The sequence below is a fragment of the Suricata suricatta genome, chromosome 9, assembly GCF_006229205.1.
Source record: "Suricata suricatta isolate VVHF042 chromosome 9, meerkat_22Aug2017_6uvM2_HiC, whole genome shotgun sequence".
In the NCBI taxonomy this organism is placed as follows: domain Eukaryota; kingdom Metazoa; phylum Chordata; class Mammalia; order Carnivora; family Herpestidae; genus Suricata; species Suricata suricatta.
The window spans coordinates 70,124,016-70,144,210 of NC_043708.1; the positions used below are offsets into that span (position 1 = coordinate 70,124,016).

Genomic DNA, 20,195 nt, shown 5'->3' on the forward strand with positions numbered 1-20,195 from the left:
CGCTCCGTTCGGCTCGGGGCTGCGCCCCCGGGACCCGGCGACGGGGGCGGCCGGGGACGCTTCCCCGCCGGCCTGGGCCCCTCGGCACTGCCAGGTAAGGGTGCTTGCCCCGGAGCCCGGGGTCGGTAACCAGCGGAGGGGCAGCAGGGGGCCCGCAGCCTGCGGGTGTCGTCTGAGCGGTGCGCTCCGCGGCTGGGAGCCCACTACCCGCTCCGGTCTCCCGCGCTCTACCTCTTTCCCTTCTTCCCTCGCACCTACTCTCCCTCCTTTCCCCATTTTCCTCTCCCTCGATTTCTCTTCACCCTGCCTTCTCTCTGCCTGTTTGCCTCCTCTGCCCCTTCCCTCTCCTTCTTGCCCTGTCTTTCTCCATCTCCTTTTCCTCTTTGCCTTTTCCGTCCCCTACCTTTCCTTTCCTTTCTCTTTGCCTTTTCCCGCTCTCCTTTCCTTTCCCCGTCCCTTCCCTCTCGCTTCCTCTTCCCTTCCAGCTATCCTGTTTCCCACTCCTCCAGCCCTTTCCTTCTCCTCCTCGTCCCGCCTCCCGCTCTGATCCCCGGCGTCTCTCCGGCTTCCCTCTTCCCTCAGAGGGAAAGGACTGGCAGGTGTGTATCTGCTCTGGGGGAGGAGAGGCGGCAGCCACAGCTACCAGAGGGGTGCCCCCCAGTAGGAGAGGGAAGAGATAGCAGTGGAAAGGGTCCTCTCTCCAGCTCCTTTCCCTAAGCCCCTCCTGGTCGCCCCCTCTCCCAGATTGAAGTTCCCCAGGCCTGGTCTGCCCCCCACAACTGAGGGCTGCCCCTGCCTGCTCATCACACACAGAAAGCCCCTCTGACCCCCTCCCTGCCATTCCCAAGCCTGTTACCTATGACTCCTCTCTGCCTGTCACACATCCAGGCTGCCTCCTTTGATCTCTTTCCTTGTGTCTCTTGCTGCCATTCTGCCTCAGTCTGTGCCGGACAGTGCCTGAGTCTGGGTCTCACCCTCAGTAACGCTGTGTCTGTACTCTCTGCTCTCCCTTCCCAGCCTCCTGGCCCTGCCCCCAACTCTACCCCCTCTTCTTTCAGGGCCGGCCCTCCACTTGGGAGTCCCCCTTCAAGGTCTTCAGCTGGCAGTATGAGCTGGGGGCAGGTTCTGGAGAGGTGGGGTTCCCTGTGAAAGAGGGTCTTTCTCAGCCTTACAACCCTGTCTTAGGCTGTATTCCTTGTCATTGCTCAGCCTGACTCTAGACACCCTGAGACCACACCTCCATGAGTCCCAGCCTCTGGATTTTAAGCCCTTTCTTTGGTAATCCCCACCTCCTCCAGCCCCCTGACTGAACACCCAACCTGGGAGAACAGGAGCCAGATTTGGGGTTCTCATCCCTCCCAGCATCCCCTCTTCTGTTTCCTTCCCCAGCTTCTTGACTCAGAGTTGACTGGCCAGAGATTTATCAGCTTGTAGGGCTGGAGGTGAATGCAGGCAGAGCCTGGGTGGAGAGAAGGATCAGAATGTCTGCTCTGTCTCAGTCTGGGTTCTGGGCAGTGGGATGTCTGCTTCCTTGGAGGTCTGATCTTCAGCATCTAACTTTCATGGGGGGGTGGAGAGAGTTAAGGGTTTCTTTGACCCTGAACAACTACCTGTCCTACAGGTGCGGATCCATGGGGTAGCCCCAAACACATCTGCCCGTCTGCCCTGGCCAGCTCATGCCTCAGTACCCAGGGACAGTGAACAGAGCCCTGGCTGGAGCCCAAACATGTGGGGTCTGGTGAGGCTCCTCCTGGCCTGGCTGGGTGGCTGGAGCTGCATGGGGCGCCTGGCAGCCCCAGCCCGGGCCTGGGCAGGGTCCCGGGGGGGCCCAGGACCAGTACTGCTGCGGAACCGAAGGAGCTGGGTGTGGAACCAGTTCTTTGTCATTGAGGAATATGCCGGCCCAGAGCCCGTGCTTATTGGTAAGGTAAGGATCAGCCCTTCCCATGCCTCCCCTGACTCTCGAGGCCCTTAGGCCCTGCCCTGCAACTTCATCACTTCTGCAATGACCTTGGTCCCTCAGGACTCCCAACACTCCACCCGGTCATAGACTTAGACTCTTTAACCTTCTGTCCCTATGCTTGGAACCCGCTGCCATTTTTCCCTGACCCCTACAGCTACACTCGGATGTGGACAGGGGCGAGGGCCGCACCAAGTACCTGCTGACCGGGGAGGGGGCAGGCACTGTATTTGTGATTGATGAAGCCACAGGCAATATCCATGTCACCAAGAGCCTTGACCGAGAGGAGAAGGCACAGTACGTGCTGCTTGCCCAAGCCGTGGACCGAGCCTCAAACCGGCCTCTGGAGCCCCCTTCAGAGTTTATCATCAAGGTGCAAGACATCAATGACAATCCACCTATCTTTCCCCTTGGGCCCTACCACGCCACAGTGCCCGAGATGTCCAATGTCGGTGAGTACCCTGACTCTGACCGTCCCAGATTCCATCTCCTAGAGCACCCTCCCCTCTCATTCCCGCATTACTGTCATGTCTGTGTCCCCCTCATCTGCTGTTCTTTCCCACCTGGCCCTGCCCCTGCTGAGTCGGGGTGCCGGGGTCCCCCACAGGGACGTCAGTGATCCAGGTGACCGCTCACGATGCCGATGACCCCAGCTACGGGAACAGCGCCAAGCTGGTTTACACCGTGCTGGATGGACTGCCTTTCTTCTCTGTCGACCCCCAGACCGGTGAGGATAGAGCTCGGGAGCCTGGTGGGGCAGCCATGGGAACAAGCACCCCTTGACCCTTTGTCTCTCCCTAGGAGTGGTGCGAACTGCCATCCCCAACATGGACCGGGAGACGCAGGAGGAGTTCTTGGTGGTGATTCAGGCCAAGGACATGGGCGGCCACATGGGGGGGCTGTCGGGCAGCACTACGGTGACAGTCACCCTCAGCGATGTTAACGACAACCCCCCCAAGTTCCCTCAGAGTAAGGGGCCAGTGCTGCCACCTGAGCCATCCTCTGACCACCTGACCCCCTACGGCCCTTGGAGAAGTCTTCCCTCCCCGCCCCTCCCCAGCCAGACCCCAGGAGAAGGAAGTGCTGGGGGAGGGAGGAGGGCTGGGGCCTCTCTGAGAATGTCTACTCTCCATTTACTGCCAAGGCCTATACCAGTTCTCTGTGGTGGAGACGGCTGGACCAGGCACCCTTGTGGGCCGGCTGCGGGCCCAGGACCCTGACCTGGGAGACAACGCCCTCATGGCTTACAGCATCCTGGATGGAGAGGGGTCCGAGGCCTTCAGCATCAGCACAGATTCCCAGGGTCGAGATGGGCTCCTCACTGTCCGCAAGGTTAGTCTCCTGTCTGCTAACACTTGCAGACTCACTCATGTGCGCCTCCTGCCCCATCAGGCACACTCCTAACTGGCCTACAGCAGACTCAGGACCACTGCATTGGAGCTTCGAGATCATGGTCACCTCGTCATCTTTCAGATGAGGGACTGGGGCCCTAGCAAGGGGGAATGACTGGCTCAGGACTGTTCCTGTAGCCTGTCTGTGATGGAGCTGGGGGCACACTCAGTGTTACAGACTACGTGTTCTGCCTCACTCTGGCCATCACAGCCACTGCCTCTAAGGTGCTCACCTCTCCTGTCACGTGGGCTGAGCACTGGATGCATGGAGCGGGGACCTCTCACCTCCCGGGAGCAAGCTTGGGCCTGCCCTGGTTTCCCCATGCCTCAGTCACTCCCTCTCCCCTCCTCGTAGCCCCTAGACTTTGAGACCCGGCGCTCCTATTCCTTCCGTGTGGAGGCCACCAACACCCTCATCGACCCAGCTTACCTGCGGCGAGGGCCCTTCAAGGACGTGGCCTCCGTACGTGTGGCTGTGCAGGATGCCCCAGAGCCCCCTGCCTTCACCCAGGCTGCCTATCACCTGGCAGTGCCTGAGAACAAAGCTGCTGGGACACTGGTGGGCCAGGTCTCCGCTGCGGACCTGGATTCCCCAGCCAGCCCTATCAGGTGAGCTGGGGTGTGGGAAGGGGAAGGGCTGGGCCTCAGTGAGGGAGCTCAGCAGCAGGCTGTTCTCACCACAGACGGGGCCCCTTCACAGAAAGCTCACACTCACCTCCTGGCAGATGTCTCCCTCTCTGCGGGGGGGGGGGGGGGCGGGGGGAGGGCTGGAGACCTGGCTAACTGCCACCCCCCAATCCCATCCATCCCTCTGAGTGGATACCGGTGACGCCTCCCAGTGGCGGTGCAAGAGAATGCAGTCTCTTTTGAGGAGATTGGTGGGTGGGTTACCACTGTTGCTCACTCCCTCAGCGCCTCACATTTTACCAAAGGCTTGACCACACAGTTAATTCTCACGACAGCCCTATGAAGTCCACATGATCATCACCAGTCATTTTATTAATTTTTTAATGTTTTATTTATTTTTGAGACAGAGCATGAGAGGGAGAGGGGCAGAGAGACAGGGAGACACAGAATCCAAAGCAGGCTCCAGGCTCTGGGCTGTCAGCACAGAGCCCAACGTGTGGCTCTAACCCACGCACATGAGATCATGACCTGAGCTGAAGTCAGAGACTTAACCAACTGGGCCACTCAGGTGCCCCAGTCATGTGTCGTTTCAGAGGCTAGGCCCTCAGAAGTTAAGTTACTTGCCCAAGGTCACATAGTAAGTGCCAGAGTTGGGATTCAAATCCGGATTTTTCTGCCTTGAAAAGAGCCACTCTTCCTACCTCTGAGCATCCCTGTCACCGGAATGAGGGAGCCACTGGTGTCATTCCCATTTTGTGGTTAAGTAAAGAGAAGTTAAATGATTCATCCAAGGTCACACAGCTGGTCTGAGGCAAAGCAAAGCTGAAACACAGGTCCCTGGGTTCCCAGAACAGAGCTCAGAAATCTGAAAGACAACGCCATATTTACCCCCCTTCCATCTCTTTCTCTCCCACTCCCACGAAATCCAGTCCCCTTGAGTCTTAGGTGTTTAATGTTGATGACTTCCCCAAACAATTTGTCTTTTAAGGGGACCCTAATGTGAATAATGGCTCTGGGTACATGGGGCAGGCTCAGCCCAAATGAGCTCGGGCCCTCTGCCAGGAAGAGCCAAGAGGCCCAGCAAGGCAAACAGAAGGGAGAGAGAGGTAGCAGCAAGCTCTGGCCCTGCCACAGCTTGGCCCCCAGCTCCACTCCATCTTTCTTAGATACTCCATTCTCCCCCACTCGGATCCAGAGCGCTGCTTCTCTATCGAGCCCGAAGACGGCACCATCCGCACGGTGGTGCCCCTGGACCGTGAAACTCGTGTCTGGCACAACCTCACAGTGTCGGCCACAGAGCTTGGTGAGGAGCCCTGGGCCCCCAGGAGAGGGAGAAGGCAGCAGCCTCCTGTCAGAGGAGCTGTCCCTGAGCAGGGGGAGTGGGGGGCGGGGAGCAGTCATTGCCACCACCCCTCAGCTTGGATCATCACCACCAGGCAGGCCTCCTGGTCTCTGAGGCTGGGCTGGCCTGGGCACAGTGGGTCTGCCTGCACATTCCCCTGATTTAAATTCACTCCATGCCTGACTTTCCCCAACTGGGAAGCAAACCTAACCTCAGATGGATCCCACCCCTAACAAACCCCACACGGCACCCCTGCAGACCCTGCCTGCCCTTCCCTGCCCACTGTCTACTGCAGGCTGAAGCCAGGGTCAGGGAAGGGCTGGGTCCCTCCTCTGGGGGCTGATGGGGGGTGGGGCCCAGCAGCCCCAATCAGGGAAGCCCTGCAGAGAGCCCTCAAGGTAGAGGAGAGGGGCCAGCTCCTGCCCCCATCAGCCACCCGTCACCAGCCACATGGGTTGGCTGCCTCCGGGCAGCCAGGGCCCATGGAGATAGGGACACCTCCCTCCCCTCTGTGAACCTCCCCTTCTCACCCCTGTTCATGCCCCAGGGTCTCCATTTGCTGTCTGTGTCCTATCTGTGGGATTTATGTGTGCACAGATGTTTGTACGTGTTAGTAAAGAACTATATGTATGTGTACATGTGAGTGTATACTTACACGTGTGTATAATTCCATTTGTGAAAACACACATGTATTTGTGTGTATATGTAGTTGCGTATGTAGAATATTTGTGCAAATGTGTAATGACATGTGTATGACCATAGGTACAAGGAGCTGTTTGTACATACCGTTTTGTGTATGTGAGTGTTTGCAGACAGATAATTTATTACTTACTTGTGTATTAGGCACTGTTGTAAGTACCAAATGTGAATTAATTAATGTAATCACCACTACAACTTTATGAGGGAGGTATGATTATTTCCCCATTTGAAAATAAGGAAACTCGAGCAAAGGGAAGTTAAGTAACTTCCCAAGGTCTCACAGACGTTAAGTAGAAGAGCCGTCAGACCCAGTCAGGCTGCAGAATCAGAATGGTTATCTCTTCTCTGTGCAAAATTTTGTGTATGGGCTTGTGTTTATCCCCACGTAGCTGTGTGTTATGTGACAGTGCTCGTGCATCTGTCCATGTGGCTGCCCCTGCGTGGATATACAGTGTGTTTGTAGTTGCCTGTGTATACGTAGCCGTGTGTGTGTGTGTGTGTGTGTGTGTGTGTGTATGTGCACGCGCCTGCAGAGTGCCCACGTGTGCTCCTTTCACTGATTTCTCATCTTCCAACCAAATCCTGCTCTCCAGCAAACCCCGATATCAAGTCACAGGCCCTGGGCTCTAGCCCCTTCACCAGGCTAGCCAGCTCTCTCCTCACCTTGGGGAGGACTAAAGAATGTGGGACGCTCAGCCAGGAGAGGCGAGCACCAGGGTGGGCAGGGATAGGGCATTGGCAGTGAGGAGCAAAATAGGGTAACGATGAAGCCACCTGATGAAGGCATGTGTGAAGAAAGGGGCCTGTGTCTGACTGTGGGACCCAGGCTGGCCCAGCTCCCCAAGGCCAACTCTAAGTGATACTCATTGCTATACCATAGCCTCCCAGACCTCTGATAGGGGTGCGCTGGCGCGCGCGCGGGTGTGTGTGTGTGTGTGTGTGTGTGTGTGTGTGTGTGCATGCACGTCTGTCTGTCTGTCCCTGTCCCACTCCTGCTGTGTATGAAAATGCATTCTCTCAACCCGGGGGGCTGGTGACCCTGCATTCACTGTATATATCCAACATCCACTTCACGTGTGTGGTATTTGTTTTAAATGCTGAGTGCACATCAAATATATGGTATGAACGTGTTTTTTCATGACTATTATCTGAGCGCATCCTGTATGCACCTTGTGTCTACCTTTCATTCATGGTGCATGTGCCCTACATGAGGGTTATTGTATGTGTGTATCATGGGTGCTTCACTCCTGCCGAATGCGTGTGCTGCATTGCACATATCTTGGCTACCACGAGAATGTTGTGTGCACTCGGCGTAGTTCCTTTCATTTCACAACACTTTCTCACCTATGTATGGCGTGCATATCTCACGCGTTGCACGCGCCTACCGTGTGCTGCATGTGCCATCCACGCCCTTGCGCCCTATGTGGTGTGTGTAAACTGTGTCGTGGGGGTGCGGGGGGCATCTGTGTCCATGTTCTGGCTCCAGACAGCTCCGCACAGGCCTCCCGCGTGCAAGTGGCCATCCAGACCTTGGACGAGAATGACAACGCCCCTCAGCTGGCCGAACCCTATGACACCTTTGTGTGTGATTCTGCAGCCCCTGGTCAGGTGAGCCACTGAGGCAGAGGGGTTGGGACCACAAGACCTCCAGCTGCCTGCTCCGTACAAGGCCTCTCTTCTTCCTCCCAGCTGATTCAGGTCATCCGGGCTCTGGACAGAGATGAAGTTGGCAACAGTAGTCGTGTCTCCCTTCAAGGTCCTCTGGGCCCTGATGCCAACTTCACTGTCCGAGACAACCGAGGTGGGTGGCCTTCTACAACGGTGTCCAGGCCTGCCTCCCTGCTTTTTTCCTCCTCTACCACCCCCTTGGCCCAGTCGGCCTGACCCCTGACCCACCTATCTGGGCCCTCCACTCAACAGATGGGGACGTGCACATTTTTGCCCTTTGCAAACCTTCCCCATTGGAAGTTGTCTCTGTGGGCCACCCCCCCACCCAAGGAAGGTGCCCCAGGAGAATGCCCAACACCTTCCCTCTCCCACAGATGGCTCCGCCAGCCTGCTGCTGCCCTCTCGCCCTGCTCCGCCCCGCCAGGCACCCTATCTGGTTCCCATAGAGCTGTGGGACTGGGGGCAGCCAGCCCTGAGCAGCACTGCCACGGTGACTGTCAGCGTGTGCCGCTGCCGTCCTGATGGCTCCGTGGCATCGTGCCGGCCGGAGGCGCAGCTCTCACCCGCTGGGCTCAGCACTGGGGCCCTGCTTGCCATCATCACCTGTGTGGGCACCTTGCTTGGTGAGTCAGGCCACTGTGGGACATAGATGGGGGGGTCCATGTCTAGAGGGGGTATAGAGAGGAGCCAGATCCCTGGACACAGGGAAATCTGCCCTAGGGCTTGAAGGAAGCGTCCTGCCTGGATTTTCCCACTGCCCCATGTGTCCAAGAGAAAAGCTCTGGCCTATTTCTCTAACACACCAATCCGCCATGACAGCAACAAGCTATAAAAGCTGTTTATTGAACCCTGACTCTGTACCATGTGTGGTGCCCAACACATCACTTGTGCTATTTCATTTCATCCTTTGAACAGCTCTGAGGTAAATTCATTTTCCACACAAACCCTCTAAAGGGTCAAAGACGTTCAAAGAAGCCAAGCAACTGCCCACAGTCACACAGCTAGTGAGGGGTGAAGTCGGGACTCAAACGAAGTTGGCCAGATGTCAGACCAAGGGCTTGCCACCCTAGGCCACACTGTCTCCTCTGTCTCCCAACCTGCCTGCGGTTCAGAGTGGAACCAGGCTGCCCGTGGTTGTGGGCCTGCGGGCTCAGCGGCCTGTGTGCACCTCTTCCCCAGCGCTGGTGGTGCTCTTTGTGGCCCTGCGGCGGCAGAAGCAGGAAGCACTGATGGTGCTGGAGGAGGAGGACGTCCGTGAGAACATCATCACCTATGATGACGAGGGCGGCGGCGAAGAGGACACTGAGGCCTTCGACATCAGCGCACTGCAGAACCCCGACGGGGCGGCCCCACCGAACCCAGGCCCACCGGCGCGCCGTGACGTGCTGCCTCGGGCCCGAGCGCCACGCCAGCCCAGGCCCCCCGGCCCCTCCGACGTGGCTCAGCTCCTGGCGCTGCGGCTCCGCGAGGCGGACGAGGACCCCAGCGTGCCGCCCTACGACTCGGTGCAGGTGTACGGCTACGAAGGCCGGGGCTCCTCCTGCGGCTCACTCAGCTCCCTGGGCTCCGGCAGCGAGGCGGGGGGCGCCCCTGGCCCCGCCGAACCACTGGATGACTGGGGGCCGCTCTTCCGCACCCTGGCCGAGCTGTACGGGGCCAAGGAACCCCCGGCCCCCTGAGAGCCGGCCCTGGCCCTGCCCGCCACGGTGGGGCACCCACACAGGCCCTCTGAGTGAGCCTTCCCCCCGGGGTCCAGGCAGGCAGCAGCAGCAGCAGCCCAGGGGCCCCCCAGGCCTCCTCTCCTAACCGTGTCCCTCCTCCCAGCTTCTCCAGGTCAACTTCCTTCTTACTTACCTCCCTCCTCCTGAGTCTGTATGTCTCCCTCCAGGGATCTCTGTCTCTTTCTGTAGCACTCTCCTGTCTGGGTCTGGATTGTGTGGCTCAACTCTGAATCTCTGTTCTTTCACTGTGATTCCACTCTGTCTGTGACTCTGTTTTTGTCTCCGGGATTCTAAATCTCTCACACACCCTCTCTCTGTCTCCCTTGCCCACACACATGCTCTGTGTCTGTCTCCTGCCCACATCCGCCTGCATTCTCTCTGGGTCCCTGTGACTGGCTTTTTGGTTTTTTCTGTTGACCATCCACAAAGCAAGAGAAACTTCCAGCCACTGCTGCCCACCCTCCTGCAGGGGATGTTCGGCCCCAGGTCAGTAACCCTAGATGATGGGGTAGGGGTCAGTGTCCCTGGATGATGGGAGTGGGGGCACAGGGATGGCCTGAAGCCCTCCTCCACTCACCAGCAGGAACCCGGGCTCTCCTGTCTTTACAGACCTGCCCGCATGGTTCCATCCATAACTCATGGCCTCATCCTGGCTCCACTGGCTTCCAGCAGAGAGAGGGTGCCAGCCCACCTCCCAGGGCGAGAGCTCCAGAACACACACACCCCTCCCCCCCCATGGCAGCCTCCCTGGAGCTCTGCACAGCTGTTGGCCTGCCCTGGGCATCTCAGCTCTGGGCATTGTTTTGTGTGCTTCCCAGGCCCCAGGGGGAGGGGAGGGGAAGGAAAGAAAAGGGGGAGGCAGCTGGGGAAGGGGGAAAAGGGAGGAAGGGGAGGGGCCTCCATCTCTAATTTCATAATAAACAAACACTTTATTTTCTAAAGCTGGAGCCCTGTTTCCAGTTCTGCCTGCAGGTTTCTGTACAGAGCTTCGCTGTGCCAAAGGGTGGGAGGAGAGGCGTTACCCATCCCCTCCTCCCACTCTCCATTCTCCTTTGGGGGACAGTCCACCTCAAGTCCCTCTGGCCCGAGGAGGGTTTGGGTTGATTCCATTCAGGGAGTAAGTACCCCCACTCCCACTGCCAACTCCCCTGTTCCCTTTTGGTCTCAAAATGCCCAAGGGAATTAAGGGGGGGTTGGCCAGAGTGGAGGGTGGAAAGGAGAAATGTGGGTGAGAGCTACTGGGAAGAACAGAGGAGAGAGAAAAGACTAAGGAGGGGGAGAGGGGTTTTCAAACTAGGGAAAAAATGTGGCTGGGGGGCAGCAGAGGGGGGCAAGCCATTTCTCCTATGGCCTGCGGTGCCCGTCAGGAGAAGGTGGCAGGGGGGAGACTGCATGGTCACATTGATTGTGGACCTGGCCCCAGCTTTGATTCTCCCTAGTCCTCCTCTTACCCTCCATGGAACACAAAGGAGAAGGGAGAGGGACCAGGGAAGTGAGCTATCAAGGGGCCGATAGGCCAAATCCAAGTCATTTGGGGTGGGAGCTGCACAGAGGGCCATCATTTCTCACTGTGCACTCCCTGAGCAGAGAAGGGAGGTCCTGGCTCCGGTCAGGGTTCCTGCAGATGCAAGTAGATGGGTCAGGACAGGTCCTTGTGACTTCTGCCTCCAAGTGTGGGGTGCTGGCCACCAGGGGAAGCTACTCCAATGAGAAGATACTGTCTCTCACACACACTTTTTTTTTTTAAGTTTATTCATTTATTTTGAAAGAGAGAGAGCACAAGCAGGGTTGGGCAGAGGGAGAGGGAGAGAGATTCCCAACCAGGCTCCACGGTGTCAGCACAGAGCCCTGCTTGGGGCTCAAACACACAAACCATGAGATCATGACTTGAGCTGAAATCAAGAGTCAGACGCTTAACTGACTGAGCTACCCAAGTGCTCTTCACACCTTTCATGCTGCTTGGTTACAGCAACTAGGTGGCAAGAGAACAGGACCCCTGCCCCAGGGTTGGACTTGTCATTTACTCTGCTGAAGGGTGGACCTGGAGCCCTGACTGGCCAAAGGCCTGTGCGAGAGCAGGCTGGCTGTCCCTGAAGGAGACGCTTAAGAGGCAGCACCCCAAGCATGGTATCAGAGGGACAGGGTTTCCCAGTTCAGGGCAGGATGGGCAAGCTCTCTGTCCCTTTGGTCTCACCCTGACATCTGCATCAAGCCTTCAGGAATAAGTGGAGAAAAAGAAGGACTGACTTGTGAGCTATTCCTTGGTGGTGAAGGGTGCCCTGAAGGGGGACGCGGGCCTTTACCTGCTCTCCCGTCCCTCCCTACCAGCCTCCCGAAGTCTGCCCCGATCCCATTACACTTAGAGACAAAAACAGGGCACAGGGAAGCAGGCCTGTCGGGAAGACCTCTGTTTATCTCTGGTCTCAAATACCTCATCATCTATAAGGACAGAACTTATCAAAGGGAGCGAAGAGGGACAGGACTGTGGAAGGAAAGAAGGGAGAGAAGGGGCAAGGTGAGGAGAAGGGGCTCCTCTCCTATTCTGCCCTCTCTAGCGGGGTTCAGCCCTTCCCCTGTTTATGGGGAGGGAAGGGGCACAGAGCATCCCAGGGGACTGAGACACAGGCAGTTTTTGAGCCTTAGTTGGGCTCAGGAGGCCCCCTACGAGCTGCTAGCCACCCACACAAGCATATACACTTTTTCTCAGTCCTAGGGCTTTAGGATAGGGCTGTGAAGATGCAGAGGTGGTGAACTAGTGGGATGAGCTCTGCCCCCACTTTCTCTCTGCTTTGGACCATTTTTCCAAAATAAGTGACAAGGTTTGGCTTTCTCTCCGAGGAGGACCCGCTCTCCCTATCCAAGTGTTAGTGTTTCTCTTCCAGTCTGTCTCCTGGCTCTGTACACAGGAACCGCACACCTACCACACACAGGGGTACACACTCCTGCTGGGTCACCCTCACACCAGGACGCAGGTCCACATAAATCTCTGCACTTGGATATGCACCCTCTGATGCCTGAGTCAATCAAATGCTGGAATCAGAGGTTCCTACTACCTTTTCCTCCCTCTGCTTCCACTGCTTTCTTTCCTGAGACTCTCTGGCCTTTCCTCCCTCCTCCCTAATCATTCCCTGAAGACCAGAGCCTGGAGGTCTCCTCTGTTTGGGCAGCTCCAGCCCGAGAAGAATTCTTAGCAGGAAGTGCAGGGTTGGGACTTGGGGCTCAGGGCTGGGCTGGAGGCTGAGAAGAGGGACAAAACGAGGCTGTTAATCTTGAGACCGGACGCTCTGTGGGAGTGGGATGAGAGAGAGAAGGTTCAGCAACCTTCCCTCCAGTCAAGCCCATCTCTTGGTTGACTGTGCTTCCCACTCACCCCCTTCAACTTTGCCTGGGGTGGGGCAGGGCAGTCCTTGAGTCAGGGCTTAGAGGGGAGCTGGGGGAGGGGCAGGAAGGCAGGAGAAGATGAGCTAACCCAACGGTTCCCACTGGCACAACCACCTCGCTTTTTTCTTCATTCCCCCAGAGGGAGAGACAGGAAGGAGAGGCTGGAAAGAAGGCAAAGGGAAGAAAGGAGGAAGGGGAAAGAGGAGAGAAGTCTGGCGGCAGCAGCAGAGACAGACCAAAAGACCAGAGCAAAAGGTGTCCAAGGCTCCAGGCCCTGGTGGATCATGGGGGGTGGTTGCTCCAGGCCTTCAGCCTCCTTTGGGTTTATTTACCTCAGGCAGGGGCAAAGCCCAGCTACTCTCTCCCCTCCCCTTCAACACCCACCCCTCCACTCCGAGGGAAGGCAAGAAAGAGGACCATGGAGGACACGCTGTGCAGACGGAGCTCAGCTCTGGAGTAGAAGACCTGGATCGAAGCCTCATCTCCGCCACTTACTGTGTGACCCCAGCAGGTCACAGAAGCCTTTGAACCTGTTTCCTCTTGTCAGGTGAGGGTAATCATTACCTCAGCATTGTCATGAGAAGGGCATTCAATAAGGAGCAGAGACTGTAGTCATTAGAGTCCCTTGGGGCAGGGGAAGGGGCCAAGGGGAGAACAGAAGCCCTCCTCACCACCACAGGGTCCACCCTGCTGGCCCCGCCCCTAGCCTGGGCTCTCTGGGTCACTCTCCCAGCCACCCCCCTCACAAGATGACTGTGACAAAGACTCTCAAACTGAGATGTGCACAGGAATGGGAAGAAAAGAGAGCAGGGATCTGATGGGGAAAAGCAGCAAAGACCCAGTCCTATGTCTGCCATGCAGCAGGCACACAACAGGAGTATTTGCTGAGATGAGAACCTGGTGGTGGGGAGGAGGCCGGACTGGTCTATCTGGCATCCACAGGAGCAGGTTGGACAGAGCCATCAATAGCACTGGGAGGCAGAAAGGGATGGTGACTTGGAACAAATGGAGCTGGCAAGCCATACAGGCTGGAGCCAGATGCTGTGAGGCTGCTCCCCTGGTGGCCTCTCCCCTCCCCCCAACTCCCTTGACCTAGTCCTGCCGCTTCTCACAGTCTGTCAGTCTCTGCGGGCAGCTTGGAGTCTCTGTGCGGGCTGGCAGGCTCAGGATGACCCCTGCTGGCCTCCTCCTCCTCCTCTTCCTTGTCTGGCTCTGGAAGCTTCTGCAGTTCCGAGTACAGCACACAGGCATCATTGCGCGACACATACTCCCATCCAGTCTCCCGCACGTGGAAAAGGTCTACAGAACCCCCTGAGTAGGCATCGCGGTGGGTGGCGTGGGCCACGGCACAGCGAGCCAGGGCATAGGCTTCCTGGGGGGTCATGTCATAGCGGTAGCCACGGTCTAACACGCCATAGGCATAGGGAGATCCAGAGCCCACCGAGAAGATGTTCCCTTGCAGGCAGGTGCCATCGCTGTAGACATAGAAGAGAGCAGGGCCAGAGCGGTCCCAGCCACACAGGGCAGTGGCCACACACAGATCCAGGCCCCGGTAGCAGGACATCATGGTTGACAAGAGCTTGGCGGCACCGGCCACGCTGGGCAGCTGGCCCTCCCTCAGTGCCCGAAGCCGCAGCTCCCGCTGTAGCACACGATACCACATGGCGCAGTCGGCCGAGGTGCCAGAGGTGGTGCCCAGCAGGTGCTGGTGCACAGGGATGATCTTGCGTGAGGCTGGACACGCCACATAGTTGCCGCAGGAGGACCGTGTGTCCGCAGCGGCGATGACTCCATGCCGGCAGCGGAAGGCCAAGGTGGTGGTGCCGTGGGCCAGCCTGGGACCATGGATCTGCAAGAAGGTTTGAGGATCGCAGCCTGGGGGCACAGCCCAGGCGCCAGCCTGAGGCAGGTGAGGCGATGGTCCCTGAGTGTTGGGGGCCTGCCACTTGCACACATCCTGCAGAGCCATCCCTGGGGCTGAGTGCTGGTTGGAAGGAACAAGGCAGGGATTTGTGGGCTGGAGTCAAGTGGGGAGGGAGACGCTAAAGAGAAGCTGGGCTGCAGCCAGAACTGGCAAGGGAGGCATGTGATCTATGGCTTCACTTCTCCCTACCCCCAATTCAGGCCTTGGGACTGGCTGAGAAGCAGCCTCCTCCTCCTCAGAGGATTGCTAAGGGGAGACAGGACGAGGCTGGTGAAGTCTCCACTGTTGGGAAGACGCTGTTTGTGACACACCTGAGCGTCACCCAAGGAGTCTGCTGTCCATCATCATCCAAGCACCTGGAGCGGAGTGGGGTCTGGGGTAACCTCAGAGGAAGGGAGGCATGGGTGGAAGGAACATGTCAGGGTCCCTCTTGTTTTTCCTGTGGGGCGAATTGGGCATGCAGAGACAGATAAGGCCCCCAGCCTAGGAGGAGGTAAAGACAAGTTCTCTCTGGTGGAATCAGAATAGAGTGCTGTCGAGGGGCACCTGGCTGGGTCAGTTGGTGACTCTTGATCTCAGGGTTGTTAGTCTGAGCCCCATGTTGGGTGTAGAGCTTACTTTGAAAAAAAAAAAGTAATAGAGTGCTGTGGGCCCACCAAGGCAGGAGTCTTTGATATTGGGTTCTCTCTTCAGGGGTTTGGACCCAGAGAACTATAATACTCAGCTCACACTTTCACTTTCTAGTCAGGTGCGGAAAAAGAAATGGGCCTAGACCAAGAGAAAAGGGTTTTTTTTTTAAAGTTTATTTATTAATTTTTTCTTGAGAGAGGGAGAGAACACAAGGGTGGGGAGAGGCAGAGGGAAGAAGGAGAGACAGAATCCTTAGCAGGCTCTGGGCCATCACTGCAGAACCCTGCTCAAAGTCAGAGACCATGGGATCGTGACCTGAGCTGAGATCAAGAATTGGCCGCTTAACTCACTGAGCCACCCAGGCACCCCAGGAAAGTCTTATGTGAGGAGGAGGAGAGCCCAAATACCTTCCAGAAAGGCAAGGTATGGAGGGGTCAGAGTGAAGAAACCTAGAATGTAGAGCGCTCTTTCTTCTCTGCTTTGGAGGTGAATATGAACTTCCATCTGCATAAAGACAGCCTTCCTGACAGTTCTCTGGCAGCATAGCTTCTCTGATGATGTAAAAGTTCTGAGGATGTAGTTGAGAGCATCCAACGGCCTTCCCTCTCCCCATCCCCCTTCTGCCCAATAGTTCACAATAGCAAGAGAGCTAGTTTGTAATTCCAAGGCAAGAGAAAAAACAGACCTTGTCCCCATAATGCTGAGTCTAAGTCTTAGACCAACCAGGGGTGGTCGAGGGGTAGGGTTATAGGCCCTGACAGCTGGCCCTTCAGAAAGACAAAGTAGATTGGGAGGGAGTGGCAAGCTGCAGCTACATCCAGCACCACCTGGAATATATTTTACCAAACACTGCAGCTCAGAGGGGTGCTGTGGACATGGGTTTAGTCAAGGAAACAGACCCAAGCACAAGAGAAAGGTCCCAGACCCTCCAGACACAATGATCACAGAGTCATGGAGTCACTACTAATGGTGAGTGCAAACACGTGACGGAATGAGTGGAGAAACCAGGTCACACTAAAGTCCAACCAGTCTTTCTCCCTTCTTTCTCCCTCTCTTACTGGACAGATAAGACTGTCTCCTGTTTGTTTTATTTTAAAATTTTTTAATGTTTATTTTTGAGAGAGAGACAGTGTGAGCGGGGGTGGGGGGGAGGGGGCAGAGAGAGATGCAGACTCTGAAGCAGGCTCCAGGCTCTGAGCTGTCAGCACAGAGCTCGACATGGAGCTCCAAACCATGAACCATGAGATCATGACCTGAGCCAAAATCAAGAGTCAGACGCTTAATCAACTATACCACCCAGGTACCCTGGAATGCCTCCTATTTTTAAAGACTAAGCCTTAGATGTTTCATATATGAATGGATTGTCACCTCGCTAGGTCAAGCCATTCTCAAGTCAGATCTAGACAGTTGAATGGCCTTCTAATTAGCCATCCTCCAGTCGCCCCTCTAGTCTTATCCTCCACACTGACATGTTTTCCTAAGGTATCACTCAAATCTTCTGTCTTCTCTACTAAGAAACCTTGAAGGGCTACAAGATCAAACCCAAATCACCTTCTCCTTCCCAGCCTGGCATGTAAGACCCACTATGGTGAAATCTTGATCCATTCACCCACAACCTCTTTTCATGCCATTCCTAACACACCTCACACCTCACAATTCCCCTTCATATACCTTTTTCAAAAAAGTTTCTAATGTTATTTATTTTCAGAGAGAGAGAGGGAGGGAGAGAATATGTGTGGGGGAGGGGCAGAGAGAGAGGGGGAGAGAGAATCCAAAGCAGGTTCCATACTGTCAGTGCAGAGCCCAACGTGGGGCTCTATCTCATGAATCGTGAGATCATGACCTAACTTGAAATCAAGAGTCAGATGCCTAGGCAACTAAGCCACCCAGGGGCCCCTTTACTGTTTACTTTTAAATAATTTCTACACTCAATGTGGGTTCAAACTTACAACCTTGAGATCAAGATTCAAACACTCTCTCAAATGAGCCAGCCAGGTGCCCCTCCCCTCTATCTTTATGAACCCTATCCTTCAAAGCCTGGCTTAAGTACCATCTATTCTTTTTTTTTTTAACTTTTTTTTTAATGTTTTATTTATTTTTGATACAGAGAGAGACAGAGCATGAGAGAGGGAGGGGCAGAGAGAGAGAAGGAGACACAGAATCTGAAGCAGGCTCCAGGCTCTGAGCTGGCTGTCAGCACAGAGCCTGACGCGGGGCTTGAACCCACGAACGTGAGATCTGACCTGAGCCGAAGCCGGAGGCTTAACCGACTGAGCCACCCAGGCGCCCCAAGTACCATCTATTCTGAAAATCCTTCCCAGGTATGGTCTGAGAGAGGAGAGGCTGTTGGTTTGAGGAGTAATGGGACCAAGTGGTATTTGGGGAAATGAATCCACACCTCCTTGGCAATGCCTTACTGGTCTCCCAACCTCACCCTACTCTATATTAATCTCCTCTCTCACCTCTGAACCATAATACTTGCCATTTTTTCTCCCCCAAGCCCACTTTACTGAGATAAAATTGGCGTATGACATTGTGAAAGTGTAAGGTGTACAGTGTGATGATTTGGTACATTACATGTTGCTAAATGTTACCACAATAAGGTTACTTAGCACGTCCTTCACTTCACATAATTAACTATTTTTGTGGTGGTGGTAAGAACATTTAAAATCTACTCTCTTAAGGTTGCCTGGGTGGCTCAGTCGGTTAAACATTTGACTTTTGCTCGGGTCATGATCTTATGGTTTGTGAGTTTGAGCCTCACATTGGGCTCTGTGCTGACAGCTCAGAGCCTGGAGCCTGATTCTGATTCTGTGTCCCCTCTTTCTCGGCACCTACCTGCTCACACTCTTTCTCTCTCTCTCTCAAAAAATAAACATTTAAAGAAATCTATTCTCTCAGCAACGTTTAAGTACACAATACAGTATGGCATCATTAACTATAGTCACAATGCTGTATATCTGATTTCCAGAACTTAATCTTCTCATAACTGGAAGTATGTACCCTTTGACCAACATCCCCTACCACACAACTTCCCATAACCACCAATCAATTCTCTGTTTCTACAAGTTTGGCTTTGTTAGATTCCACATATAAGTGAGATCATATAGTGTTTGTCCTTCTCTGTGTGAAATATCTCTCTCTATATAGATACAGATAGATATAGAGACAGGTGATAAACATATATCTATGTCTGTCTATCTATCCATCTATCTATCTATTGAACCAATATAAGGTATGTTGAAAACAGATTAGAGAAGGCCTTGAATGCCATGCTGAGATGCTGAATTTTACAGAACATATTTAAGCTGGCAAGTGATAAGATTAAGAGCGTGTTTGGGACACCTGGGTGACTCAGTTGGTTAAGTGTCTGACTCTTGATTTGGGCTCAACTCATGATCTTGTGTTTGTGAGTTTGAGCTCCACATGAGGCTCTGCACTGTGTCAGCGTGGAGCCTCTTGGAGGTCTCCCTCCCTCCCTCTCTCTCTCTCTCTCTCTCTCTCTTACTCTCTCCCTCTCTCTCTCCCTCTTTTCCTCCCTCTCTCTCTCTGTTTCTCCCCCTCTCTCTCTCCCTCCTTCCCTCCCTCACTCTCTCTCTCTTTCTCTTCCCCTCTCTGCCCCTACCCTGTGTGCCCTCTCTCTCAAAATAAATAAACTTTTTAAAAATTAGGGGAAAAAAGATTAAGAGAGTATTTTAGGAAAATCAATCTGGTGGTGCTGTGCAAAATGAATTAGAGATTATAGTTTGGGCCCCCAAAATCAGGTAAGAGAATATTTCAATAATCAGGAGTGAGGAATAAGAAGCCAAGGTGGTATCAGTTGCAATGAAAAAGAATGTGAGAAGCATTGCAGAGGAAAAATCAACAGGACTTGACAACTTACTGAATGTGGAGGAAAGGAAGGACAGTTGTCAAAGAGGAGCCAGGGCTTCAAGCCTTTGTGACTGGAAGAACATTGTTGTCATTCTCTATGTATTCATTTGGCAAGCATTTCCTAAGCGTATAGTGGGCACAGAGATGAATAGTGCAGAAATACCTGTCTTTGGAAACTCACAATCAATTAGGAGATAAATGTACACTTAACAGCCAGGTAAATTGCAAATGTGTCTTCAGAGACATACAAATGCTGTTAGTGGCAGTGTGAAGATACCACAGAGAAAAGTCAGGAGGTGGACTAGTTGCATTGCAGAGGGGACTGCAAAATAATACCTGATCTATAAACAGAGGCACTCCGCATTTTCCACACCATCCAAGTGAGAGATGCAGATAAAGATCTTCTGCTTCATTACATTCTGATGGTTGGGCTTGGAAAGGGTTGCCAAATTTCAGCATTAAAAATACAACATATGCAGAGTCTACTGGGGAAGAGGAGGGGCTGAGTTGGGCATCAGAGGAAAGTAGAATTTAGATATTGATGGATGTTCTTGCTGGAATCAAACAAGAAAGGCCAGACACTGACTTCATAGAACCATAAAGCAGGAGGCAACATTTCATACCTTTGCCCACTTCCTTGTTTGTTATGGGTCCCCAAAGGGTTGAAAAATGGTGGTGGGTGGAGAGAGGGAGAGACAATGATAAATACCACATTCCTGTATTAATAAAGAGCTTGTCTTAGCAAGCTAAAGTTAGAGAATCTCTTGGTACATCTTTATAGAGTGTCAACCCTCCTCCAGGCTCTGAGGTGGTAAATGTCTATTGACTCAATTATTCGCAGCTGAATTGAGAATCTAGTTTGTGGATTAACTGAGTCCCGTACTTTCCCTTCTTTATTTTTCACCTTTGGCAATACATTATTTATTAGCATTTCCACCCCAGGGTGGGAGTAAGGAGAATAGTAAATCTTAAAAATTGG

At 54.3% G+C, this 20,195-nt stretch overlaps 2 protein-coding genes across 3 annotated transcripts; one reads left to right on the forward strand and one right to left on the reverse strand.

Annotated features, from left to right (window-relative positions):
* Nucleotides 1-12: 12 nt before the first annotated feature.
* Nucleotides 13-10,276, forward strand: CDH24 (cadherin 24). 2 transcript variants are annotated; one of them, XM_029952613.1, is made up of 13 exons: nucleotides 13-94; nucleotides 1,622-1,927; nucleotides 2,118-2,412; nucleotides 2,568-2,687; nucleotides 2,762-2,929; nucleotides 3,105-3,292; nucleotides 3,707-3,960; nucleotides 5,145-5,281; nucleotides 7,506-7,627; nucleotides 7,709-7,820; nucleotides 8,062-8,310; nucleotides 8,867-9,894; nucleotides 10,018-10,276. In XM_029952613.1, exons 2-12 carry the CDS (start codon nucleotides 1,727-1,729, stop codon nucleotides 9,364-9,366), a joined length of 2,346 nt encoding a protein of 781 aa, XP_029808473.1. In that variant the 5' UTR covers nucleotides 13-94; nucleotides 1,622-1,726; the 3' UTR covers nucleotides 9,367-9,894; nucleotides 10,018-10,276. The 2 variants fall into 2 exon arrangements, with proteins under 2 accessions (XP_029808473.1, XP_029808474.1); XM_029952614.1 differs by having other exon boundaries at nucleotides 2,232-2,412.
* Nucleotides 10,277-13,897: 3,621 nt separating this feature from the next.
* Nucleotides 13,898-14,758, reverse strand: PSMB11 (proteasome subunit beta 11). Its single transcript, XM_029950379.1, has one exon. The coding sequence runs from the start codon at nucleotides 14,756-14,758 to the stop codon at nucleotides 13,898-13,900; it is 861 nt and encodes a 286-aa protein (XP_029806239.1).
* Between the last annotated feature and the right edge of the window lie 5,437 nt (nucleotides 14,759-20,195).